Here is a 27,955-nt window from a genome sequence, read left to right as displayed (position 1 = left end):
CACCTTCTCAAAGACTCAGCCTGAGACAAGTCAAGGAGCCCAGGTGGGGTCAGGGCACTGTCCGCTCCCATAGTCTTTCTCGAAGCAGCCACTGCCCTTTGGGATTCTCTGTCTCATAGTAGTCCTCCCCTGGAGACGCCATGGGCTCCGGTGCAAAGAGCTCCGTATCCCATCCCGTATCTTCTCCTGAGAAGTTGAAGAGGATCTGTCTGGAGCTCCCCAGGCTAGAAGGGAGGAATGAGGCACAGGGTTTAAGTTCAGCTTGGCCAGCCGCACAGAGGGAAGGGAAGCCTGGATTACCACCATTCCTGTGGAGATCATCAGATGGCTCCCCCACCCCCCCGTCCTGGGCTCTGGGGAAGAGCCAGCAGTATCATCATGGGAACTTTGGATGGATCTCAGGTGGGCCTTGGCCTGGCCTTAAGGAAGGACAGGTGATGAGGACTGGGTCATGGTTTCACTATGTCTTGTACATGGTTTATTATTATGAGAGGAAAATGCTACCTAGGAAGCCCTGATTCCATCAGAATTGGGTGACTTCTGTAGAAGCAAAGGAAACCACTGGATGAGTCTCTATAGGCCCTTCTGTTGGACAGGCAGGGCCCACAGCAAGGCCTGGGTTGGCCAGACCAAGACTTAGGAGCACAAGACTCACACCTGCATGAACAGGCACCAGGAGTGTGGGGCTAGTGATGGTGACTGTCCCTGGGACAGGAGGATATGGAGGAGAGACATGGGAGGTGGTGGTAAGATGGCCCTTCAGGATAGAACCGGGAGAGTCTGGGGTTGAACTCTTTTTTCTAACCAACAAATTCTCAGTTCCAGAGAGGATTGCAAGGAGCAATAGCACCTTGTTCAAACACCTCTAGTAATAATCTGTTAAAAATATAGTTTATATGTTTTCTCCATGGAAATAACACAAGTGTAGACTGCAAAGGTATCTCTGAGCCAGGAATGAGCACAGCTAACTAGCAATTGAAGTCAAGAGAAATAAGGAAAAGTTATAATTGGTTTGCCCAAGATGGCCATTGCCCACAGAGATACCATAAGATGTCTCTGACTGTGGACTTCTTACTGCATTCAACCCCAAACCCTCATTAAAAATCTGTAGCGCACAATGTGTCAATGGCACTTGGGAACAATAATGAAAGAAGACGGCCCAAAACATGAGGGTTAAATGAGCCAGAGAGAAAGGGAGGGAGATTCAGAGCTGAAGCTCTATCCAAGAAGAAGACAATGGTGGACCATGCTATAATAGACACTATCAAAAAATCTTTAGAAATCCTGCCCCCCCCCAAATACAATATACAGGAATAATTTTGGCACGTAGGATGGGCACTCCACACACCTTAAGAACCACCCAAGGGTCTAGAGGACACAGAAGCGTCTTAGTTCCAGTACTTAGCCCAAGCACTTACTCTTTTTTGTGGGCTTTGGGCTTAAATTTCAGGGTGTTGAATGCCCCTTCCACAGCCTTGGGCAAGTAAATGGGGTGCCTCTCCAGTCTCCTCTGGGTGCCAATGGTCCTGCGCTCCATGCTCCTTCGAAACTGGCTGTCTGAGGTGTGGCCAGCTTGTCCAGCAATGTCCTCAGAATGTCTGCGCGGGGCCCGCAGGATCCAGTTGGAATGCAAGCTGTGCTCCCGGGAGCTGGTGGCCACTGGAAGAGAGAAGAGGGTGACCTGGAAGGGAGGGCTGGGCGTCAAGAGGGGAAGAAGGCAAAGGAGAGGGTGGATGGGGCTAAGAGCTCACTGGGAATGGGTAGAGACAGTGGATCCTTAGAAAGGCCCAGGTGGCCAAGCAAGGAGGACTGCCTCTTTGGGTAGGGCACAGGGTGCTGAATATTCACTCCATCAAACACAGAGACAGAGGTCTGTATTATTGCTCAAAGTGTAATGTACACTGTTAAATGAAAGAAGATACTATTTTCGTTAATAAAATAAACTGGTGTGTGTGTGTGTGTGTGTGTGTGTGTGAAAGGTCATGTCACTGGATGGTTTGAGGTCATACATTTTTTTACCTTCTTTATGTTTTAGCATGTTGTTTGATTAACTGGAGTTACAATTGACATAGACGGTTATTTTTATCAGGACAAAACAGTCGTTTTGTGACAAAAAACATTTTCATTAAAAGATTGTAATTGTGAAGATGACACTTGCACCCTCAGTGCACTCTGTCGTCCTTCCACAGATGTTCTGCATTTCCCAGGTCCCCACTCCTGGGTGAGGGCTTCTGTTTGCTGGGAGATGTGGGGCTGCATCCATGTGGAAGGTGAGCAAATTGTCCACAGGGTAGGATGAGTTCAGGAAATAGGGAACATGTCACAGGACCAATTTGAAAACCCAAATCTCACAGATGCACATCTATTGAGACCAGAGCAACCACAAACCACAAGCATGTCTTCCTTTGGCCATTAGTTTAAACCCCCAAGATTATTTAATATCAGGACCAGAAGCTGTTGCCAAGTATCTAGGTAAGAGTGGGGGTAAGGGCAAGTCAAAGTTTAAAGAAATGGACAGTTTGGGAATGTAAAAGTAGGCTCAACTCCTCAACCTGTTAGAATTCTTTGCTCTCCCCAGTGATCCACCATGGTGAGGAGGGAGGTGAAGCCTACCCCTTCCCCTTCCTTCGCCCCAGGGACTGGCTGGGCCTGGGCAGGCTCCTGGGCCTCTCCTGTTCCATGCAACAACACCCACCACCTAGCTTAGGTAGGGTCAGAGGCCAGGTTTTCAAATATAGTTTATCCATGCCCTTTCTCTTTTCAAAATTGTGGTGACATGTAGGTAACATCAAACCATCTTCACCATATTTAAATGTGCCATTGGGGTAGTGTTAAATACACTCCCATAAGCAATCTCCAGAACTTTTTCATGTCACTAAACAGGAACTCTCTACACACCCTTCCCCCATTAGTTCTGCTCCTTGTCACTTTTCTTCTCTTAGGAAAGCTTGACCCTGTCTCAGCTCCGTGGGCCACAGGGCCTCAGAGTGCTGGCTGGAGGCTGGGGTGGTTGCAGCAGGGACAGCCAGGTCCCCAGAGATAACAAGCTCAGGAGCTGGCAGGGAGAGGGGTTCCCTTTAATCAGAAGGGGGGACCCCATTGCTTATCCCAGAATCCCACTCACATCTCCACGCACTTTCAGCCACTGGGTTAAGGTCCCTTCCCCAGCACACACCATCAAAATCCACGTCTTCATTCAGCAGGTCAGCCTCGGCCACCCGGGGTCCCCTCTCTGTATCCAGCTCTGCAATGATGGAGTCGAAGAAGGCGATGGCCTCGGCCACATCGGCACTGAACTGCGAGTATTTCTTTGAAGCTACTTTCTGCAGGAGATAAGAGGGGAGGAGGGCTGGCTGAACCAGGTTCTGAGGACCCACAGGCACGTAAGCCAGAGACACTGGAAAGGAGTAACTGTTGCTGAAACTTCATGAATATGGAGTCAAGAATTTATGAGGTTTCGAAGGTAAGCTTGAAAGCCAAGATATGAAGTGAACCATAGTGTCTATCATGAGTGAGTGAATTAAGAAAATGTGGTATATATTTTTGCACTCGAATATTATTCAGCCATAAAAAATAATGAAATCCTGCCATTTGCTGCAAATTGGAGGACATTACATAAAGTAAAATAAACCAGGCACAGAAAGAAAAACACCACATGTCCTTATTCACATGTGGAAGCTAAAAAGTTTGATCTCATGTAAGAAGAAAGAGTAGTGGTCACTTAGAGGAAGGGGAGAGGGGAGTGGAGATTGAAGGATGATGAGTTGGAGACAAAGAATCACAAAATACGGTAGATAGGAGGGATAAACTCTACTGTTCATAGCACAGTGGGGTCAATATAGTTCACAACAATTTATTATGTATTTTAGATGGACACAGTACCCTTATTTTGTTTCTTTAGTTTTCTGTGTGCGTGGTGCTGAGGTCAAACCTAGTGCCTCACGCATGCTAGGCGAGCGCTCTACCACTGAGCCCCAGCCCCAGCCTTACTATGTGTTGTTGTTGTTGTTGTTTTACTTTTATTTTGTTTTATTTATTTGTTTATTTACTTATGTGGTGCTGAGGATCAAACCCAGGGCCTCACATGTGCAAGGCAAGTGCTCTACCGCTAAGCCACAACCCCAGCCCCATTATTATTATGATGATTTTATAAAGAACTAGAAGGAAGGAGTTTGAAGTTTCCAACACAAAGAAATGAAAGATGTCTAAAAAAGTAGAAATGTTAATCAACCTGATTTGGTCATTACACTTTGCAAACTTGTATTGAATTATACCCCATATATGCAATTATTATGTGTTAATTTTTTTAAAAAGGTAAATTTGATTAAGTGCCCCATTGAAGGAAGTTCAATACTCCAAATCCATAAGTGCTGTGGGTCAACGGATTTCTAAATATCTCAGGCACAGATAATGAAAGGACAATAAGATCTATTTCATTCTTGTTCACAGATTTGTCATCAGATATTAGAAAAAAATAATGCAAGGAAGATCAGTGGAGTACAATCAGGGGACCAAGAGGGAGGGAGGAGGAAGGAGAAGAACCGGGAAATGAAGGTGACCAAGCTATGTCATTTATGTGCCTGTATGACTATATCACAGTGCACTCCAATTTTATATCTAACTGTAATGCACCAATAAAAAATAAATAGAAGGAAGACCAATAGAGTAGATGAAAGTGAGCAGGGGGAGGAGAGAAAGTGGCCAATTGGGCCCCAATCATGGGATAAATAATAATAAGTAAGACTTAAATGAATCTATTCAGTGTCTAATCAAGTTCCAGGCTCTTTGTTGACTTGTGCATGATCTCAGTTTGTTGGAATAACTTTCAGTTTATAGCTAGCAGCTAGCAGCTCTGAGCAGCTCGGATGCTTGAAGAATCTATATTCCTTCAGGCCTGATAGGAACACCTGCAGGATGGGGTGCTCACTCTAGAGGGCCCTTAGTGAAACCTCACTTGTGGTTAGCGGTGCCAAGATGCCAGGCCAGGAAACTGATAGCCAGGAGCTTCGACATGGAACTCCTAATTTAGATACCCCCTCCCCTAGGGACAAAGACCCTTCCTGATGATAGCAATATTTAGAACATCCTCATAATGTGGTTACATTAGGCTAAGATGATTGGCTTATGGATACTATCGTGCTTGTGTATGATTGACAGGCACGTCCCACTCGAACCCTATAACAATAATATGCATTCCCAAAATAAACTGAGCTACTGGACGACAGCCTGAGGTGGGTCTCCAGACAGTTCTCTCACCAGCTCCCAGAGTCTGTGTGTTGATTCTGCGTCTCTACCCACCGCGACAAGGTAGCCGAGCAACTAATTGACCAGAACCACAGCATCAGTTTATCATCCTCTTGACCACAACCCACACAGAGCCTGCCAAGAGCACCTGACACCATGGAAGTCCAGCACCACGTAGGCTAACAATCACAGATTTAGAAAGAAAGAAATAAACCACTAGCCTAGAAATTGCCACCTCAGTCTCTGTCACCAGAGCTGGTGGGCAGTAGCCCTTTCAGCTGTGCACTCGTTATTCCAAATACATAATCATGTTGCTTATTTCCAAAACTTTGAGCTTTAGGAGTCCTGCTTGGGCCTCCCAGCCACACCTGACACTCTGGCTGTATGTGGCAGTAATGCCATCCCAGGCTCCCCCATACACTTGGGACAGCCAGCTCGTCCACCCTTCTGGACCCTTCTGGACCCCACCAGGAGTCTCTGCTAGGCTGTGCAACACACCATCATTATAAAACTTGCTTCTGTTACAAGAAGTTTGGGTCCTGGTATAGCTGGAGTATGAGTCATCATCTGCGGCTTTCTGGTGTCATTAGCAGCTGGCCTACATCTGCCTGTGTGATCAAGTCCCATCTCAAAAGAAGGCTTTCCCCTGAGATCCTTTATGGAATGAAGTAGGTGCATACGCGAATGAATAAGCAAATTGCTGTCTTTTCTTGCGTAGCCCTGCCTTCCTTCCCTGCAAACAAAATCTGCCCCTGTTCCAATCCAGAGCCTGGCCCTGGGAGGTGACTCGTGGATAGTCTGTATCTCCCTCGACATTTTCAGGGTGATTCTGTAACAGCAGTGCCCTCTCCCAGCTGGATATAGAGATTTTCTGTGTCTGGCCTCTTTGCAAAGGAATGAAATCAGATAATCCAGGGACTCTAGGAGACAGCAGCTGAAAACCAGCATTTGAAAAGCCCCAGGGCTTGGGGGAGAGAGAATGGCTCACCAATCCCCACCTCAGAACTAATCCAGGATAAAAAGCTCCAACACCAGTCTTATTTCCTGGCTTTGCAAGAGCAGAGCTCCATGATGACAGGGGCACAGGGGACAGGACCCAAGAGGACAGGATACAGATCAGTAAATTCAGGGGACAAAAGCTCTTGCACTAAAGAGCTGAGACTCCTTGTGTCCTTGTGCACATGCTTTTGCACCTCCTAGTGCTTAGCCACAGAGGTGACCCTGCTCCTTTCATGCCACTGGACGACAGCATCCCACACAAGAGGTGCACCTTCCCAGCCCCAAATCCAACCTAAACCACCTGCTGGACAGGCACTTCTCTGCTTGTGTTCATGCAGGGTGTTTGCTCCCTGGGCTTGATGTCCAGCATCCATCCCTGCTAGACTTCCTTCTGGTTAGGCACAGCGAGTGCCCCCATGTGTTTAAACGTCTGGGAATTCTTATCCCATGTCCCACAGACTGGGTGACCAAACATTCTGGCTTGCTCAGTAATCACCCCAGTATATGCCTGTTACCCCGGCATAATTATGAATAGCACCTTGTCTCACTCTCAAAAGTGACCTGAGTTAGAGGACAAATTACCTCATCCCTCTAGTTGTACTATCTGCCGCAGTCTGGCTGGGCACAAAATCATGAGCCACTCAAGCAGGAACAAAGTTTATTTTTTGAAACTGCCGCCAATGTCCGGTACCACCCAGGAAGAATTTTTTCTTCCACCCACGCGGCCTCCTCTCGGACCCGCAGAGAGCTCCTCCCCCGGAACTCCCTCCTACTGTACTTCCCCAACCAATGGGAACTCTCCAGGAGTCCCATAGCCGGCCTAGGTGAACAGCAGGAGTCTAATATCCATATGAATGCAAATCTTAACATAATCATATCATCTCAATGGCTAGCTGGCGTCACCTTTCGACCAAAAATGCCATGCATCATATACTTGGCTCTTAGCAACTATCTCCCCGTTTCCCACAATGAGCAGACTATCTGTTTTATTATCAAGCTTCTGCATATGTGCATAATTATTTCCTAACTCTTCATTTAGGAATGAAATCCAAATATCATTGATCACCAATCCTTTAAAAGGGATTTCTTCAAGTTCCTCATTTTCTTTCTTGCCCAAGTCTTATACGCAATATCTCATTGAAAGTTTCCAGGCATGTTTATTTAAGATGAACTAGGAAATTCAAGCACTTCTAAAGAGATTTCAGTACAAAATCCTTCTAGGTCTTCATGATTTTTTTGTCAAATCTTTCATATTTGCCTTGTCCAGATCTCACTTGCTTTAAAAAAAAATCAACTTTCTAAAATATCCAATTTGGTTTTGTAGAAAAAAAAAATTTTACATACTTATATTGCATCATTTATCATATTTAAATAGATTATATTATAAATTATAATGATAAGTCCAAAGGACATAAACCAGTTTGGGAAGAAATATGACAATTTTAATAAGTACATATTAAACTTGTGAGGGCTGGTGAGTACATAGCATACTCTAGTTCTTAAAATTGCTTCCTTCTAAACATTTCAGATATAAAAAATGTACAGAATTGTCCTATGAATCCTGGGAATTCTCACCACCACCAGCTTCAAAATTCATAAACTTTCTTCCATATTATTCATCTATCATCCTCCCTCTTTTTTTAAATAAAGCCAACCCTAAAAATTATAATTTTACTCATAAATACTTCAAACTGTATTTTGAACGTAGATGTTTTCAGCCATTCACAATATTATGATGTGTAACAAAATTGATAATTTTTAAATATCAGCAGGTAGCCAGTCTGCATCCTATTTTCCCTGACTCAAAAATGTCTTTTGCAAGTTCCGTGTGTTCACATTAGGATCCAAGGTTGACATTGCTATGTTTCTGAATCTCAAAAGAGACTCAAATGTTCATCTTGTACATTTCCTACTCCAGACTTGAATTCTGTTATTTCTCAAAGAGCCTTATTTTTAATCAGAAGTGGCATAAAACACTAAAAAATATTTTGTGTATGCCATTTAATTGTTGAATAATTCACATCATTTGTTCTATAGAATTTCTCACATTATAGATTTGACTCACTCCCTGGTGATATTGGTTGACCTGCCCTCCATGTATTACGTTCCCTATGGTAATAATTCACTAGTGATGATCTATACCACATATCAGGAGGCACACAGTACACATTTTCCAGCTTTATGTTATATGGGTTTATATGTTTGTATGGATTTGTGTGGTGGTGCTTGATCCATCTAATTTAAAGTTTATCCTCAACCTTTTTCTTAGTGATCTTAGAGTCGTTGTCTAGATCCATTATTTTAGTACTGATTGCAAAGGGTTGATGCTTTTTTCTCCCCAGTGCTGGTGATTGAACCCAGGGCCTCATGCATGTTAGACATTATTTTTCTAATTCTACATTCTTTCTGCATTTATTAGCTATGTTTCTGGTGTGAAGAACTCTCACCAATTATCCATTGGGTTTAGAAATAGAGGAATAAATAATTGATCCTTTCTTCTCATTTATTATTTTTAAAGAAATGAATTGATATCCTAGAAAGTTCCTAAGACAACTATGAGCCCAGTTATTGGGCAGGCTGAGGCAGGAGAATCCTAAGTTTGAGGCCAGCTTGGACAACTTAGTAAGACCGTATCCCCCAAATTAAAAAAGGGCTGAGGATGTAGCTCAGTGGTAGAGCACTTGCCTGGCATGCACAAGGCCTTGGGTTCAATCCCCAATACCACAAAAAGAAAAAGATGATCAATGAGGTTCATTGGTTTGTTTTTGGTATCATTACCAATTCAGAGACTTTAAACACACCTGATAATGCCTTTTCATCTGTTCTAATTATCCTTTTTGATTTTCAAAACTGTCCCATCCTTTGACAGTAAGAAACCTTTCGAGGTAGATCCTGAGTTTGTTTGACACAATCTTAGCATCTTTGAGAGCCTCCGAGCTTTTAGACATAACACAATATCCAATGTTCCTCTTGTACATTTCCTACTCCATACTTAGATTCTGTCATTTCTCCAAGTCAGAAGGGGCATTTAGATAGCACAATGTATATGTTAGGGGTTTTTATTGGGCAGGATTGTCATTACTTCTAGGCCTTTACAATAAACTAGGAAATGTTGCTTTTTGGAAAAAGAAAAAATAATCTGGAGTTCATACTAATATCTGTGATTCAAATTACAGCAGTGTATTTGCCATTCCTCTCTCCCAACCTTTGTATTATTGCTATAATGCATTTTACTTTTAATTATGCTCTAAAACCACAATACACTATTCTTCTTTTTCCTGTAGACAGAGAATTTAAAAAGACAACTCCACAAATTTTATTTTTACCCTCTTCCCCCCAAGGCTCTTTATTTCTTTGTATGCATCTAACTTTCTGTTATCACATTCCTGCCTCCTGAAAATCACCCTTTAATATTTATTGTACTACTGGTCTCCTGTCAATGCAATGACTACTCTTGGTTTATCTTAGAAATACTTATTTTGCTTTCATTTTTAAAGGTACTTTCACTCTGCATAGAACTCTGCATTGACAGGTACTGTGTCCCCCAAAGTTCAATATAATTCCCAATGCAATAGTTTGAGAGGTGGAACCTTAAGATGTGATTAGGTCATGAGGGCTCTCCTCTTATAAATGGATTAAAGCCATTTTTGCAGGAGGGGACTAGTTATTGAGGGAATGAGCTCCGGATAAAAGGATGCATTCAGCTCCCTAGACCCCTGTCTCTCTTTCATGTGTGTTTTCTTTCCCATCTTCCTTCCACCATGGGATGACATAGCAAGAAGATCCTCTCCAGATATGGGCTCCTGACCTTGAACTTTTGAACTTCAGATCTATAAGAAATAAATCTGTTTTTTATGAATTAACCAGTCTCAGGTATTTTATCATGGTAACATAAAACAGACTAAGACAAAATAGATTCTGAGTTTTTTATTTTTGTCTTTCAGCTTTTTAAAAGAAACCACTCCATTGTTTCCTGGATCACATCATTTCTGATGAGAATTCTGCTGTAAATTTTTAATCCATGTTCCACGGTGAGTAATATGTCTTTTTTCCCCTGTCTTTTCAGCAAATTTATTACAATGTGCCTAGGTTTTGTTGTTACTGTTATTTATTCTACTTGGTGTTTTCCAATCTTCTTTTATGGTTTTATGGGTGATGTTAATTTTGGAAAATTCTCAGCCATTGTTTCCTCAAATATTTCTAGCTCTCCCCCATCTTCTTCTCCATTTATGTCTATATTAGACTATTTGGTGTTGTTCTACAGTTCCTGAATGCTCTGTTTTATTTTCCTTATGTTTTCTTGTGTGTTGTTTTGGTAATTTGTTTTATCTACCTTTCCATCTCCAATCTTGTTAATTCCTTCCTTGGCTGTGGCAAGTGTACTGATGAGCCCATCAAAGAGATTCTCATCTTTGATACTGTGCTATCCATTTCTAGTCTCTTTGATTCTTTTTTAAAGTTATCATGATTTTATTGGAATTCTCTATCTGATCTTACAAGCATTCTGCCTTTTCCACTAGGGCTTTTATCATATTAATCATTGTTTTGTTTTGTTTGTTTAATTCCTGTCTTACCTGATGGTTCCAAGGTCTGTGCCATCTGGCTCTATTATGTGAATCTGGCTCTATTGGTTTCTTGGTTTCTTTGCCTCCTCCTCCTCCTCCTCCTCCTCCTCCTCCTCCTCCTCCTCCTCCTCCTTTCTTCTTCTCCTCCTCCTCCTTCTTCTTGTCATAAAACTCACAATTATCTGTTAAAAGCCAGATATTCTGTGTAAGGTAGTAGATATTTAGGCTTTTATGCCTAGAAATTTTTTTTTGCTGTGTTAGGCCTTTAGTTTGATTCTCGGTCATTCTAGATCATTTACATGGGATTGTTACTATGGTTACTCTCAGGGTCTCTTAGACTTGAAAGTTTTCTTGAAAAAGTTTTTGTTAAAAGTGGTAGCTGATGGTCCAGAGTTTCTCCTCAATGTCTGCTGCATCCTCAGTTTTAGGTCTTGCCTTTGTGCTACCTTTGGAAGAAGGTCTCTCTCCATGTTCTCACTCCTCTCTTAGCAATAGTCAGTATACCACCAAATTCTTGTTTGCAATGGTGACAGGAGGCAGAAGGGCATTCACTGTTTTTCTGAGTAGGCCCCAGTCTTGGGCAGGCACTGGGTCCTGGGGATGCAGCCTATTCAGTGGCCTTGGCCTTCTTTTGGCTGTAGTTGTAAACATCCCTTCCCCAACTAAAGTTTTTGCTCCAAAGGAAGATACAAAAACATAATCCTGTCAGGTATCCAAGAACTTCCCTCAGCAGCTGCTGTCCCCTCCCCAGGCCTGGGACACTTTCTCAGGGCTCTCTACCAATCTTATGTGAGCACCCACTGGAAGTCATGGGGTAAATGTGAATTCTACCTAAATTTGCAAGCCTCGGGGACTCCTCCTCCCTCTCCAACTCACACTCTGCCACCACCCATTTGCTGCCAATTTTAGGTGGGATCTTCTCCACATCTGTCTGTGTCTGCACCACCTAGATTGGTACAGTCATGTTGTCACTCCATTCAGAGTCCCTCTCCCCTTAGATTTTGGGCTGGCTGCTTTTCCTGAGACCTCAACTCTCTCATGGTTCCAAGAAAAATCATAAACTTGATTATATGGGTTTTCTCTTGTTGTTGTTGTTAAAAGGATGGAAGTGCAATTCTTCTCATCTCTCCACATCCTGAACAGAAATTGACGGTTTATCCAGTTCAAACTCAGTATAATAGGTTTTATGCTTAAATTCCTAATTTACATGTGTGTTTTTCTTACACTGAAAATCTTGGCTCCATGTGAGATTAACAAAATTAGTTTACCTCTGCCACAATTTTGCATAACCTAGATAAAAGATGAGAAGAAAGAGTCCTTATCATTTGAAATTTGAGGGCTGTATTGAAAAAAATCATTCCCCACTTCCTCCATTATCATCAATTAGCTTTAGCTATGTATTTTTACCTTTCACATGTAGTCCTTGATTGTTTTGGCATTTTTATATTATTTTTATTTTTCATATAGTATGAGGCTACTTTATATGGTGAACTAAAATTTTTCCCAATGCCATCTATCTAAATAATATAGATAAATTGTGTATAAAATTGTTTTTAAAAAGTTACTAGCTTTATGTTACTATGTATAATGATTTCAAAATCTAAAATCCTTATAATGTTTGTATTCTCCTGTTGATGTATCATTACTCATTATCTTTTAATTTATTCATTACATGAATTCATAAATTTTAAAAATAATTTCAAAATAACACCACCAATATTAGTCCATTGAATGCAATGTAAGATTTGTGTGTGTGTTTCCTTGGCATGTCTTTTAAAGTCTCTTGAAATTCTTTTCTTTGTGATTATGACTTGGTAATCATTTAGGTTCATATGCACCAGTTGGTTTTCAACTTTTAATGATTGTTTTTTCTCTTTTGATTTAATGCTTTAAAAGCTTATAACAATATGCATAGTTTCAAATCCAAAACTGTGACTAACATTCAAGACAGAACTTATTTTCATTCCAGCCTTTTTCATCTTGTTTACTCCATTCTTTCTCTAGTATTTTGTTTATTCTTTCATCACTTCTTTTTGGCAAGATAAGCAAGCATGAGTTTATATCCATATTTACCCACTTAAAAAAAAAGGGAAGGAGCATACAACATACCTATAGAAATTGCTTTCTTCACTTCATGTAGCCAGAGGTTCACTCCCAACAGAGAGAGCCTCCTTTTCCTTCTTAGTAGCTGCATAGTTCTCCATTATACATCTGTACTATAGAAACACACATCAGCCCCCTTGTTGATGGATCTTTGGGTTGTTTACAGCCCCCTGCTACAACAATTAGCAATACAGTGGAGAGTCTTGTGCATATGTCATTCTGAACCTTGCCAGTAAGACCATAGTTTGGTGTGGATCTGCTTATAAGTGCCCAGCTTATTGTGGGTTGTTTTAAAGAGAGAACTATAAGTAAGCATCAAGTGATCTGGCAAGTTAGTTTAAAAGGGGTTCAGAATAACCCTTTAATAACAGAGCTTTGATTAACTTTTATAAAGTTCACTTTGAAATGTCCCCAAATGGATTTTGTGATGATTTTCTCCATATCAAGGGTCAGCCAGAAGTCAGGGTCAGGGCTGTCCAAGTCCTGGCTTGATTTTAACCATTTTTCCTGCCTTCCCCCAGCTTCCCTGGAGCTTTCTGACCAGCATAGTTGGTGACCCTTCCAGCTGCATTGATAGAGGTCCAGGATTCAGGGCTCAGGTGAACATCACAGGAAAATCTACTTTACAAAGAGGGGGTGACACGAAATGGGACTTCAGTCATCATCCTCCCTGGGTGAGACCCCAAATAGTCTTCCCTCCTTGACTCAGAACATGAGACAAAAGGGGACTGCTGCTCTCCCAGTCTTAACATTTCTGTAGCACAGAACTTTGAACTTCTTTGGAGAGGCTGAATGGGATGCAGTCTGCTTCCTGATATAACATGGCTGAGCCTGAGGTTTGCAGGGTCCCTCTCCATCCTGAAGCAGCCCCAAGGAGAAAGAATATTCTCTAAGAGCATCTGTATCGTATTGCTGTCTCCACTTAGTCACCTTTCACACGTCACCTTCTGTGACCTTAGGTTACCTTTTTCCAGGCCCCCCCTGAGCCACCCATACACCCCGCCTAGATCTTGGGTTACTTCCCCCAGATGAAATCTGCTTTTTTCCAAATCAAACTCTATCGTCTTTCTCATTTCAATTTCTGAACCCCAGAAGGCAGTTTCTGAAATTATTCTGCTTTTTTTTTTTTGTCAGCCTGCCATCCCTCCTGGCTTCACCTGCCCTCTGGGTACCTACGTTGCCCCTTGTCTAATTTGTCCATTTTCTTCCGGGTTCTATCAGTATTTGTCCACAAGAGATCGGAATTCTACAAAATGAACTTCCTGTTATAAACAATAACACTCTGTCAAAGGGAAGTGTAGGGGGACATTCTAAACCCGCCAGTTCCCCCACCCTGGGTCAGCTCATGTGTCACCTCCCCTCTGAAGTTTTCATTGATTGAAACAGACAGACCTGGCACACTTTTCTATGCTCATGTTCTGCTTTGTGTGAACAGGTACACAGCAGTCACACATTGTGTTAGACCCTCCATAGTCCTACCCTAGACTAGTGATCCCGAACCTCTTCTTTGAGATGGCTTTGGCAAATGACACTCACAATTACAACACAACTCCTTTTAATAGATGCTCCCTACCAGCTGCTACATACCTGTGTCAGGTTGTAGGATATTGGAAACTCCCAACATTATGGTTGACATTCTACCAGCTTCTTTTCCAGGAAACTTAACACACCTGTGTAACGCAGGCAGCAGTGCTTAGAGTGACTGCTTCACACTATGGGCCACATTCAGGCAAACATGACTATGAACATCACATGCCTACTTCTATGCTCAACATGCTGTAAAACTATTTATGGAGTGAATGAATGTACACTCCTATATACAATACCTAATATTATGGTTTGGGTATGAGGTTCCCCCCCCGAAATCTCCTGTGTTAACCCAGGAAATGTTCAGAGGTAAATGGTAAATCTAACCAGTCTATCCTAGTTTGAATGGACTGACTAGGTTGCAGGTAACTGTAGGCAGGTGGGATGTGGCTGGAAGAGGCCAGTCACTGGGTCTTGTCCTGGAAGTGTGCCTTCCTTGTGGCTTCTTCCTTCTCCTTCTCCTCCCCCTTCTCCCTCTCTCCCTATCCTTCTCCTTCTCCTTCTTTCTGTAAGGGGAGCACTCTCCTCCACTGGGCCCTTCCACCATGATGCGCTGCCTCACCTTGGGGCCATAGGGTTAGGGTTCACTATCTGTGGACTGAGATCTCTGAAACCATCAGCCCCAAATAAACTTTCCCTCCTCTAAGTTGTTCTTTTTTTTTTTTAAAAGAGAGATAGATAGAGAGAGGTAGAGAGAGAGAGAGAATTTTAATATTTATTTTTTAGTTATCGGCGGGCACAACATCTTTGTATGTGGTGCTGAGGATCGAACCTGGGCCGTACGCATGCCAGGCGAGCGCGCTACCACTTGATCCACATCCCCAGCCCCTCTAAGTTGTTCTTGTTGGGTATTTTGGTCACAGCAATGCAAAAGATGACTAAAACACCTAATATTTATATTTTACCATCAATCAGGGTGCTTCTAATTTACACTTTTGGATTTAACTTGAACATTTTAAGAACTCTATACAGATGCTACTCAGTTTACAATGAGTTACATCCTGATAAGTCCACTTTAAGTTGAAAATATGAGTTCAGACTACTGAACATCATAACTTCACCTAGCCTAACTTAAATATGTTCAGAACATTTGCATTAGCCTATGATTGGACCACTTCATCTAACACAAAACCTATTTTATAATAAAGTGTTGAACATCTAATGTAATTTATTAAATACTGTACTGAAAATGAGAAACAAATTGCTCACTTTTACACCAACATAAAGTAAAAAAAGTCATAAATTGAACCACAAATTCTGAGGTTTATGCTATGGAGTACTGATAATACTCTTCTGGGTCAATTATACCTATAAACCTGAACGTTGATATTGGTTATATAATTTCCAGGATCAAATGTGAAATGGATCTGGATTGGGAATATGTTTTTTTTTTTTCCATTGAATCATTCAATCTGGGTGAAATTAAATGCATAACAATTCAAATTTATCCCCAAGGAATATAATATAATCAAAATAAGCTTTTAGGATAAACCATAAGAGGCCTAACTCCTGCATCCTCCTTGCCTTCTGCCACTCTTGAGATGGATATTGAGGACCAAGTCAAAAGTAATATATATCTTATACTTTGTGTACAACCAGAGATATGAAAAATTGTGCTCTATATGTGTAATAATAAATGCAATGTATTCTGATGTCATATATAAATTTTTAAAAAGTAATATTTACCTTATCTCTTTGACATAATTGCACTTAGGAGAATAGTTGAATGAGGGTTTATGAAAAAATAAGGGGATAGATATGAATAACAATCTATGGTAGATATGGTAACAAACTGTAGAATGAAAGCATAGTCACTGAAATTTAAATGCATATGCACAAATACCCATCTACAAATTTTTGTTTTGATTAGCAAAATGTTCAACTTGACAGGGCTAAAGAAAAAATCAGTGATGTAGACAACAGAGCTGAGAAAATCAACACTAAAAGGAAAAAAAGTTTTAAAAAACTGTAAAATAATTAAACATTTCTATTATAATTAAACCTTAAAATAGTTTGGGGAGTACAGCTGCCCATCTTTAGTAACAGAGATACAGGCTCACAGGTGCTACCTGATAGTTGTTAGACAATTTTTCTCCCAGCTTTATAATCCATCCATTACTTCTTTTGCAGTTACATGGTAACTCCTTTTCTTAAATGTCATCGAAATGATCCTTTGACTATAACAAAACACTGTGGAAAAAGTTGCTCACATTTATCAAATTTTAAAAGCATAACTAGTAGAGTTGAATTAGTACCTTTAAACAGAGTACAATATCTTTTCATACAATAAGTGAAACGTTTGAACCCAAACACAGAAGGGAAGGAGTGGTCAATAAGTGGTGATGGAAAACTTCACATTTGGGAAAAGTTCAAGTTGGTTTTCAGTTCCTACTGTTATCAAAATTAATTGCTAGTAGATTTTAAAAATAAGTTTTTAACAATAAAAGCATTTAAAGTCAGGGAAGGAGGTGAGTTAAGTATGCAATTTACCTTGAGGTTTGGAAGGAATTTCTAAAGTGAAAATAATGGAAGAAATAATAAAGACAAAATTGGCATATTTGACTAAATAAAAATCAATAGCTACTGTCCATCAGAAAATGTCAGATAAGGGCTGGGTTATGGCTCAGTGGTAGAGCACATGGCTAGCATGTGTAAGGCATTGGCACTGGGCTCAATTATCAGCACAGCATACAAATAAACAAAATAAAGGTCCATCAACAACTAAAAAAAATACTTTAAAAAGAAAACAACTTGGAGAAAATATTTTTAACATATATGGCAGATAATGGGCTGATATCCTTAAATAAAAAGAATCTTTATAAATAAATAACAAAAAGATAACACAACCAAAAGAAAAACATATAAAGATATGAATGGACAATTCACTAAACAAGAAGGATGCCAGAAGAAAATGGGCCACTTTTCACTCAATAATCAAAGCCTCTTAAAATAATGCCATTTATCCATCAAATTGTCTGACTTTTAAAATTAATGATAATACTTGGTGCTGATAAAATACAGTAAGAAGCGTTTTCTAATCCACTGTTGATGAAAATGCAAAATGCATCTGGAAAGGAGTATTATGAGAGGGGAAAAAGAAATAACTGTTTTTCTTCACTCTCCTCTCACTCAGCAATCAATGCAGAAGGCTTCTATGACCAAACACGTGAAGGTGTCCCCATGCATAAGAAAGCAAGCAATTCTGTGACTGCGGGGTATCCTCTGATTCCATTCACTTTGACTCTATCTTCCTGGAGATAGGTCAGATCTTACAGGTTGAGCTCAGTCCCCCAAGACTGCACCCAGACATACACGCTTCAGATGCCCCAGATTGTTCTACCTGTGCTTCTGACCTACAGGTTATAAATGGGGGTTCCCACAACCCCTACTGAGGTTCGATTAAGTTAGAGAGGCTCACAGAACTCAGGGAAACGTGTTTGCTGTTTATTATAAAGGACATTACAACAGAGATAGACACCAGATAGAGACAGCTGGGACAAGGTATACAGGAGAGGAGAAGTAGCTTCCATGTCTTCTAGAAAGCACCAGAATCCAGAAACTTGCATGTGTTCTGCTATCCTGAAGCCTTCTGAACCCAAACTTAGTGTTTTTATGGAAGCTTTATTATATAGGCACAGTTGATTAAGTCATTGGACCTTCATGATCAATTCACCCTTCAGCCCCTCTCTACTCCTCAGAGCTTGAGCTGAAAGTCCCAGCTCTCTCCTCCTGCCTTGTGACCAGCCCAATCCTGAAGCTTCCTAGGGACCTCCAGCCATCAGTCCACTCATTAGCACACAGAGACACTGCTTTGTAGACTCCAAGGAGTTTAGAAGATGAATTTCAGGAAACAGAGCAAGACCAAATATATGTTTCACAATATCACATATATGTAAAAGAATCTTCAAAAAATTAATGACCTTTTAATCCTCAACCCATTAATCACACTTCGAGGGATTTATAAAAAATGTCTTATGGATCATAGAGTAAGAAGTATTTATTTATAATGTTTGATAATTGTCTAAAATAGTTATTAAAAATTTTTTGTCTTCACAACTTTTGTTTACAAAAAGTAAACATGGTAAAAAGCCTACAATATATAACATTAAATGAAAAGAAGAAAATACAAAACTAGGGCTTTTCTGGATTTTCCATCAAACTTCATACAGTTTCTTTCTTTGAAAACGGAGATTCTCAGGCTTTTGGTTTATTGAGCATCTACCGTGTATCTGGAACTGTGCTAGAGATTCAAGATAAAAAGATCAATAAGATGCAGAGTCTGGACTCAATGAGCTCACAGTCAGTGGCAAAGAGAAGCAAATGAGCTGTTATAGTGGCTGTGTGAGTGTGGGGAAGGACTCAGACACAGGGAGGAGGAAAACCCACTGAGATGGAGTGTGGCTATGAGAAAAGTCTCCTGGGAGGTGCTCACAGGGCAAGGAGTTAGCCAGGTGGAGAGGAAGGGGAGTGGAAAAAGTGTTGTTTCTAAGCAGAACAAACAGCTTGTGCTTTAGGGTAGATTAGGAAATATAATTACACATCCTGCGGCTTGACTGAGGGCTTGTAGTAATCACACGCTGCGTTATCAATCATTATTACACTGTCTGCCATCTTGCAGAGAGCTCTGCCAAGCATAATGGAATATTCTTTGCAGCTCATATTGAATTTTTACTGCCTTTCAGCTCTGCAAACTAGAGATGAGCCAAGTGAGAGAGACTCCCCCCATCCCCTAGTTAACCCATGCTCACGGAAAATCTGCCTCTAATATCACTGTATTTGCAGAAGTGTCCCCAACAGATCCAAAGAACAATTCCTGGCAGTGCAAAACAGATTCAGAATCTGCTTCTCATGCTATATTTAATTTATCTATGGATGATTTAATCTGTTTGTAGATTAGTTGGATTCAGAACCTACTGCCATTGAAGAGAAAGAGCCTTCTACCTGTTATTGACGTGATCCTATTTTGTAAATCAAGACTGAGGGAACTCAAGTGAAAATTGATTCTGCAAACTAACTGTTGTCAGAATGAAACTATTTTAAATAAAAACCCATCACTTTGGGGAGGCTTTTGCCAGAATGCAACTAGTTCTTTTGAAGTCATTCTTATAGTAGGTGAATTTCTTTAGTCGAGTACATTTTGCAACTAGTTCATCCAGGCAGACATACCAAGAATCCCAGCTGCTCAGAGTTGCATGATCCAGGGAAGAATTAATGAGGTTTCTTCTGACTGGTGGGTGACCAGTAATCCTGGCCTTGGAAAATCTCTAGCCTAAATCATCTGGGCTGCATGGGGGTCTATGGGTGGGGTTGGGAGGTCCATGGGATTTCACAGGATGCTGTAGCCTGCCCCAAAAGCCCTCCCCAATCCTGGCCTGGCTCCACAACCAACATTCCTGAGGCTCTTCTCTGTGGTCCACCCAATCCACAGTCCACTTATATGTCCCTGTCCTTGTAGTGGAATGTTGGCGGTGTACCTGATCATCTAGCTCTAAAGTATAGAGGGTAGTCCTCAGTGAGGACCCCAAATGCCAGTAAGCAATCTTGTCAGAGACAGGGTAGTCCCACATTCTGACACCTGTTACAACATGGATGAGCCTTGAAAATGTTGTGGTCAGTAGAATGAATCAGACACAGAAGCACAGATACATGTCAGCTAGCAACAGACCACATACATGGATGACGGTGGTCCCATGTGGTTGTATCACCTAGTGACGTCTGAGCTATCTTCGTTGGTGTAAGGATGCTTTATGGTATTTGCACAATGACACAGTGGCCTAGTGTCACATTTCTCAGAATGTGGCCCTGTCATTAAGTGGCATGTGACCACATAGGAGGTACCTGGTATGGGCAAATTCATGAAGATAGAAAGTGGAATAGAGACCAGGGTAGTAGATAAGGAATGAGTGGGCACAGAGTTTCTGACTGGGATGGTGGCAAAGTTCTAGAATGGGTGGTGGTGATGGCTACTTAACACTGTGAGTGTACTGAATGACACTGAATCATATACTAAAAAATAGTTTGGTAATTTTTAACAGTGGGTGGGTGGCAGTTCTGGGGATCTAACGCAGGGCCTTGCACATACTAAGTATGTGCTCTATCTCTGAGCTACACCCCAACCATCATTTTTAAATTTCAAAGTATCTCACTTAAAATAGTAGAATGAGACAGACATTATTACCCTATATACATGTATGATTACACTACTAATGTGAGTCTGCACCATGTACAGCCAGAGGAATGAGAAATTGTGCTCCATTTTGTATAATGTATCAAAATGCATTCTACTGTCATGTATAACTAATTAGAACATATTTTAAAAATATTTTTAAAAGTATCTCACTTAAAAAAGATTATTTTAAAGAAATAATTGTCAGATCTTTTATTTAAAAAAATTCTCCTGATTCCTAAATAGAGTATTTATAAAACTTCTATGATCTCTTAAGGAATTCATTTTCCAGTACACTACTAGCAATACTTGTTTTGTTTGGTAATAGGAACCGAATCCAGAGGCACTGTACCAGTGAGCTACTTCCTCAGCCCATTTTATTTTTTATTTTTACTTCCTAAATTGCTTAGGTCCTCGCTAAGCTGACCTCAAATTTGGGATCTTCCTGCCTCAGCCTCCCGAGCCACTGAGATTACAGGCATGGGCCACCTACCCAGCTCTATGAGTAATACTTTTATAAAGTGTTTTAAAATATGTTAAGGTTTAATTGCCTTTTGAATGAGTCGTCATGGGTTTGTATAAATTGTAAACTGGAAAAGTTCATGGAATCTAGTGTCTGGCAATTAACAATTTGAAAGCTACTTAGTATTATATACTTTTACTTTCTTAAAAAATTGATGCAGGCCTGGGGCTGTAGCTCAGAGGCAGAGTGCTTGCCTAGCATGCGTGAGTCACTGGGTTTGATCCTTAGAACCACATAAAAATAAACCAATAAAATAAAGGCATTCTGTCCATCTACAACTACAAAAAAAAATTTTAAATGATGCAAAATTGTTTAAAGAAAAGTGCCTAATTATTAACAGTAAACACACGTTGTTACCTATAATTTGAGAACACTAGAAAGCACCCACTTAAGGAATGACAAGGTGCTATGTTGAAAATGGTTAATGTTATGTTTATTTGACACATGCCCCCCAAAAGTTGGAATGGGTGATGAGAATGTTCTACAGTTAGACAGTGGTGAAAGCGACACCACCATGAATAGACTCAAAACCATTGCCTTGTATGCTTTAGAAGGGTGAGTTTTATGTATATAAATTAAAGGGGGTTTGTTGTTGTTGCTGTTTGTTTTTACAAAGGACACTGAGAGAAGTGATGTTTATGAGAAGGAGAGTAGAGAGAGAAGTCAAATGCTCCAAGCCCCTCACGATGTGGGTGGCTGGGCTGGAGCTCAAAGAAATGAAAAGAAACAGTAAGGCAGGAGAGGCAAACAGGCCTGTCCCAGAGGTAGACTATTTGGGTGACCCCAGAACAAATCACAGACAGAGCACTTGGCTTTCTAACATGCAGGACATGGTGGGGCGTGTTTGCAAGAAACACTAGGGGACAACTTGGTATAGTTTTCTCTGGGAGAACCACATCTTTAGGGGATTTTGACAGACTGTTGGAAGAACCTGTGCTCCATGCATATCTCAGGCCTCCAAATCTACCCCTGGGCTCAGAGGGAGTGGCAGAAGCCTCAGACTCAAGGATAATCCTGAAGCCTTTGCTAAGACTGGGTTCAAGGCTGGGGCAGTTGTCACCGCAGGGGCTCTGAGAAACTGCAGAGGGAGCTCTGTGCTGGTTTTATGCCTTGCTGTCTCTCAACCATGAGCCCCCCTTGCAGACAGGGATGATAAGAGTGAATTGATGAATGAATGAATGAAGAAATGATTTATTAATGAATGTCTACTAAAATATTATTGAGATCATTACCAATCCCATCACACAAAAATTTCCTGTATCAAGTACCATATGAGAAGCATTAGAATTCAAAGTTAGGGAAAAAAAATCTCCCTTCCCCTAAGCAATAGATATGGTCCTTTTTTAGATCATCAGAATTTTGAAGTGAATCCAGCCATTTCCCTGCAAATTTGCTCTGCAAATTTTTTTGAGTGGTCTTGATTTTCTGTGGATATTTTTTTCCTCTCCTGATTTTCCAGTTTCTACTGCTACTTCATTATTCTGGTGTGTGGCTCATCTCAGATGTTTGTGAAATGAGCTGGAGGTTTGAACATACTTTTGTGGAAGTGATTTGAGGACACAGTACCTACCCATGGTGACTGGGCCTGCACTACTTCCCCAGCTCTCTTCCAAGAGAAGAGAACAAACTCAATATTCCCATGCTGTGAAGACCTGGGGTGAAATGAAATCAGGGGTAGCTATGTGAGGGAAATTTTACAGACCCATGGAGAGGAGACGACTTAAGCCAGGCTTTTCGGTCACTTCTTTCCAGCCAGGTTTCTCTGGGTGAAGGGAGCCCAGGTCAGGCAGCCTCCTTTGGGAGACTCCTTCTGTTGTGAAGTGTCCCCCAGAAGCTCAGGTGTGAGACAATGCAAGAAGGTTTAGAGGAGAAATGATTGGATTATAAGAGTCTTAATCCAACACTGAATCAATCCCCTGATGGGGATTAACTGAGTGGTAACTGAAGACAGGTAGGATGTGGCTGGAGGAAGGGGTCATTGGGGGTGTGGTCTTGGGATATATAGTTTGGAACTGGTGAGTGAGGTCTCGGCTTCCCTCCACCACATTCTTCTCCCACGAGCCCCAAAGAATGGAGCCTGCTGTCTCTGAACTGAGACCTCTGAAACTATGAGCCCCCAAATAAACTTTTCCTCCTCTATAATGGCCCTGGTCAGGTCTTCTAAGTCACAGCAATGAAAAAGCTGACTAAAACACCTTCCTAGCATCATGAGTATAGCAGGTGTGTACCTCCCTGACCCCTCTCCCTGACTCAGGTATGCCCAAGTGGGCAGGATAGAGAGCAGTGTCCTCAGTGGGTCCTGAGGTGCACACTCTGACATCTTGTATGTTATACAGGCTCAAAAAATGTTCCCTGGGCTGGGGATATAGCTCAGCTGGAAGAGTGCTTGCCTCCCATGCACTGGGTTCAATTCCCAGCACTGGAAAAAAAAATGTTCCCCAGTTGAAAGGTGCTATGGGACATCTACTAGAGGGTGAATTCTGGCACGACACAGACTGACTTTACATCGTGGCTCTTTGTTCATTGGGAACTTGGCCTCACATAACTGCTCCACCATGTCTCTGAGCCCCAGTTCTCCCATCTGTAGGATGGGCTGATACCTAGCATGTGGGATTTGGAGGATGATTAGCTGTGGGTTGTTCCTGATGGTGCCTGGGCTGTGGCACAGAAGCAGTGGAAGCAGGTGTGGAGGACACTGTCACTGTTTCTCTTCACTGTGGGAAACACCCAAGGTGCCCAGAGGAGGATCTCGCCCTGTTGGTTCAGAGACTCTACTTTACAGGACAAGACCTGTTTCAAATATGCTGTCCCACTGCCCTGCACATTGTGCCCTGTATTAGAAATTCAAACCTTTGAGCACCCAAATAATGAATCCCAAACTGTAGCTCATGCCCAACGTAGAATCATAAAAATGATCACATATGGATTTTTGTTGTTCTGATTTTAAAATATTGGAGAAAGTATGTTTCTTTCATTTTTTGTGACAACTTCTTATTCTGAGGGAGAAACAGATCCCACAGGGCCTGGCTGGGACCCCCACCATATGTGACTCCAGGGGCACTTCCCAGGCTCACCTTCCCTTTGGTTTACCCACATTTTTTCCTTCCCTTGACCCACATGGGTGCCCTTCTAGGCTCAAGGTATCTCCAGGGAGCTGGGATGGCAGACCATCGGGCACCCTGGTGCTTCATGCCTGAGACACCAGTAGCCTTTCAATTAAAATGCCTTACTTCAGAGCATTAAAAAAGTATAGATCTTGACCCAGTAGTACCTTGTGAAATCAAGTTAGCATGCCATGACCAAATTTTGAAATAGTATACTTTGAAAAACATCAGAGTGCTAAGCAAGAAAAGGAGTTAAGTCCATTTCATGACAATTTTATTTTGATTGTATGTTTAGGTAAACTAAGTCAATATCTAAAATATATGTAGGAGTTCTGTGGCTCTTAATCAAAATAATTTAAAAGCCATCTTACTTGCAAGAGAGGAACAGGCAAGGAGACTTGGGCTCTGCGGCCAGGCAAGGGGCTGATATTTGGAGAGAAGGAAGGAGGAGCTGCCATGTGTCTTGGGTCACTTAGAACACGGCTCACTCCCTACATAAAGGCCAGCTCCCAGCTACCTATGGCAAAAAAGACAGCAGACTTGAAGTTCACAAAGCATCTATGAGTGCTGAGTGGTGTCCACTGCTCCAGGGAGAGAAAAATGAAAAAGTTACCGTTTCTAGTTCAAGTGCCCCAGTCTCAGTGCAGTCCACCCGGGGAGACACGCATTTCAACAAACCACAGTAGGATGTGGTGAGTGCTGGGACAGAGAGAACTTCTAAGTCTGGAGAACAGAAAAGAGCTAGTTCTATAGATGAGTCCATGTATTTCCAAACACATGTGTTTCCAAGTGACAGTGCCAGGGAAGGCTGTGTCCCAGGCCCCTCTCCCAACTTCCAGTAGCTCCTTGGCTTGTGGCTGAATCACTCCAGCCTCCACATGGCCCTCTCCCTGGGTCTCTGCATCTTCACAAAGCCATCTTCTTATTAGGAGCAGCAGTTGTATTGGATTAGTGTCCCCTTTCTCTGGCATGACCTCATCTTAACTAATACCATCTGCAATGACTCTAGTTCTAAATAAAACCACCTTCTGTGTCTCCATAATAAGGAGACAGGGAAAAGAACAGGGCTTGCTTTAACCCTTGAGCACCAGCAGGGTTTACTACCAAAGAGGAAGGCTATGGCATTCCAGAGGGGAGGAGCCTCCTGGCGGCTGCCTCTGAAGTGCACAGAGACCTATTCTGCAGCGACCACACACATTCTTGCACAGTAAGCTCAGTAGACGGCTCTTTCTGGAGGAGCCACGGGGAGGAAAGCAGCTCATCCGAAGGCTACCAGCCTTCTGCACCTAACATTCTGAGTCAGTCAACACTAGAGTATCCAGAAGTACCAGCTAGAGTCACATGCAAGATGTTACTGACTCCTCACAAGGGATATTATCATTTCCATGTCTGTGCTACTGAAATAGAGGCCCAGAAAGGTAAACCTCATTTGGCAAAGGCCCACAGCTTGTAAATACCTTGGTCTGATTGACTTCAATATCCTTTTAAGACTTTCCCCTGTTGACACCATGGTAAGAGGCATCTTCTCAGAAGATCCACGCATGGTACATGTCTGTGCCCCTCTTCACAGCCACTTCATAAAGCTAGAGATGGCTGTTCTACTTCTCTCCCTTTCCTCCATTCGCAGATAGCTCAGCAGGAAGGACGCTAGGTCCCACAAGGGTTGATTCCCTTTGCAGGGCACAGTGCCCAGAAGGAATCTAACCATAGCTTAGAACCGAAAAATACTCAATCTGGAAAGAAGTCCAAAGGCCCGGCCACCCTCTCTGTCATCAAAGCTGGCCCCAAAGTAGGAGACATCTGTCCCACAAATCTACAGCTGGCTGACCACAGGATCAGCAGGGGATCCAGATCTAGGAGGCTTTTGTAGAAATCCCAACACTGACATACTTTTGCAGTTAAACGATTATTTAAATGGCTCCCACCTGGTATTAAATGCAGATAGCTGAAACCTGTTGGGTTGGGCCAAGCCCTAGAGATTTGATAGCAGTCCAATCGGTCATTCAACATTAATGCACCTTGGATGCTGCAGGACACTCTGGCAAGACAGCGAGGGAGTGGGAAGCAGGCCGGCTCTGGAGACCCTCTAGTCCAGCCATTGCAAAAAATGGAAATATTCAGCCAAAGACCCTCAAATTATAGGCATTAAAAATAAACTAAATAAACTGGAAGAAATAAAGAACAGAGTAAGTAAGTGGATGGGGGGGGGTCATAACTGGAATCAGATGACCTAGTGAGTCACATGAAAGATGTAGGACAAGATAGGGTCCTTGAGCCTTAGTTTACCTTCCATGATACAGGACTTCCTCTCTACCTTTCACACTGGCATTATTTAAATAAAAGAGCATTTACAAAACTCTGTGATAAGTATAAGTGACAAAATACATGCATGTTTTCTTTCATTAATTTCATGTTTGTGGCCTCCAGTGTCCAGCAAACTCATCTGGCAACTTCCTGCAAGCCAGAGACTCTCTCTGTGCCTTACTTGAGCCACTGGAACACCTGAGCCCAAGGTACTGCTGGACGAATCCCCTGGTAGTTAGACTGGCCTGGGACTAAGCACCTAGATATTTGAAATCATCTAGTTCATGCAAAAAAAAAAAATCACTTTTCCCTGGGATTTTAAAATGTGATCATAATAGCATTTGAAGAAATCGCAATAAAATGCTGAGAAATCATTGGCCATCATCCAAATGCCATGAAGCATTATCTCTTCTGTTAATTGGGCTGTAAGTGACAGATGGAGGATGCAAATTCAGAACCACCTGGCACCCAGTCCCTGCCCTTCCCACCTGGGTGCGCTATTGATGCCATTAAATTGCTCTTCCTGTGTCCTTAGCTTTTAAAATAAGCAAGGGATTAGCCACCAATCCCAGACTGGGAAGTTGGCCATAGGGAGTCTTTAAGGACTACTGACCCATTGCTTGGGGTGGGTCTGACTTACTAAGCAAGTCCATGGATTAGACAGACGGTTGCAACAGGTATTCACAGCTCCTGAAAGAGCTCCCATCTAAACTGTGCAGCTCAGCAGTATTTTTTTTTTTTAACCAGGAGTTGAACCCAGGGGCACTTAACCACTGAGCACATTCCCCCGCCCCTTTTTTATATTTTATTTAGAGACAGAGTCTTGCTGAGCTGCTCAGGGCCTAGCTAAATTGCCGAGGCTGGCTTTGAACTTGCGATCCTCCTGCCTCAGCCTCCAGAGCCTCTGGGATTACAGAGGAGCACCACCGCACGGCGCAGCACTTACCTTTATTTCTTTGGAGGAGGATTGGCCAGAGGCCTTTTTGCCTCCCTTGGAGGATTTGGAGGAGGTGGAGGAAACGCCCTGTGTGCGGTGGGCCTTGAGGTCGCTGAAGCTGTTGAGGTACTTCTTGCGCAGGGCCAGCAGCTCCTGCAGGTACTGCAGACAGTCCTGGGTGCGCGAATACATCCAGGCCCGGTCCTCCTCCTGGGGAGGGTAGTACAGGCTGCTGTCCATGCTGCTCGTGCTTCTGTACTTCTTCAAGGACTCACTGAATTTCTCGCCGTGGTCCCCGACCACGTACATGGAGCTGCTGCGAATGAGCCTCACGGTGGGACCGGCTCCGTTGCAGTAGGGGCTCTCCGCAGCAGCCTTCCTCTGCCGGCTGGAGCTAAAGATGGAGTGGATCTTTCTGAACAT

General features: G+C 42.2%; 1 protein-coding gene across 1 annotated transcript; it reads right to left on the bottom strand.

The window, feature by feature from the left end:
* Window positions 1-49: 49 nt before the first annotated feature.
* CUNH13orf42 (chromosome unknown C13orf42 homolog) lies at window positions 50-27,955 on the bottom strand. Its single transcript, XM_046454136.1, has 4 exons — window positions 27,542-27,955; window positions 3,176-3,323; window positions 1,419-1,659; window positions 50-224 (listed from the first exon to the last, which is right to left on the bottom strand). The coding sequence occupies exons 1-4, from the start codon at window positions 27,953-27,955 to the stop codon at window positions 50-52; spliced, it is 978 nt and encodes a 325-aa protein (XP_046310092.1).

The sequence above is a fragment of the Marmota monax genome, unplaced genomic scaffold (genome assembly GCF_021218885.2).
Source record: "Marmota monax isolate L192 unplaced genomic scaffold, Marmota_monax_Labrador192_F-V1.1 WCK01_AAM20220418_F8-fsc00011, whole genome shotgun sequence".
NCBI classification, from domain to species: domain Eukaryota; kingdom Metazoa; phylum Chordata; class Mammalia; order Rodentia; family Sciuridae; genus Marmota; species Marmota monax.
The sequence above is the reverse complement of the archived record's forward strand: the minus strand, read 5'-3'. Positions and strand labels throughout refer to the sequence as shown.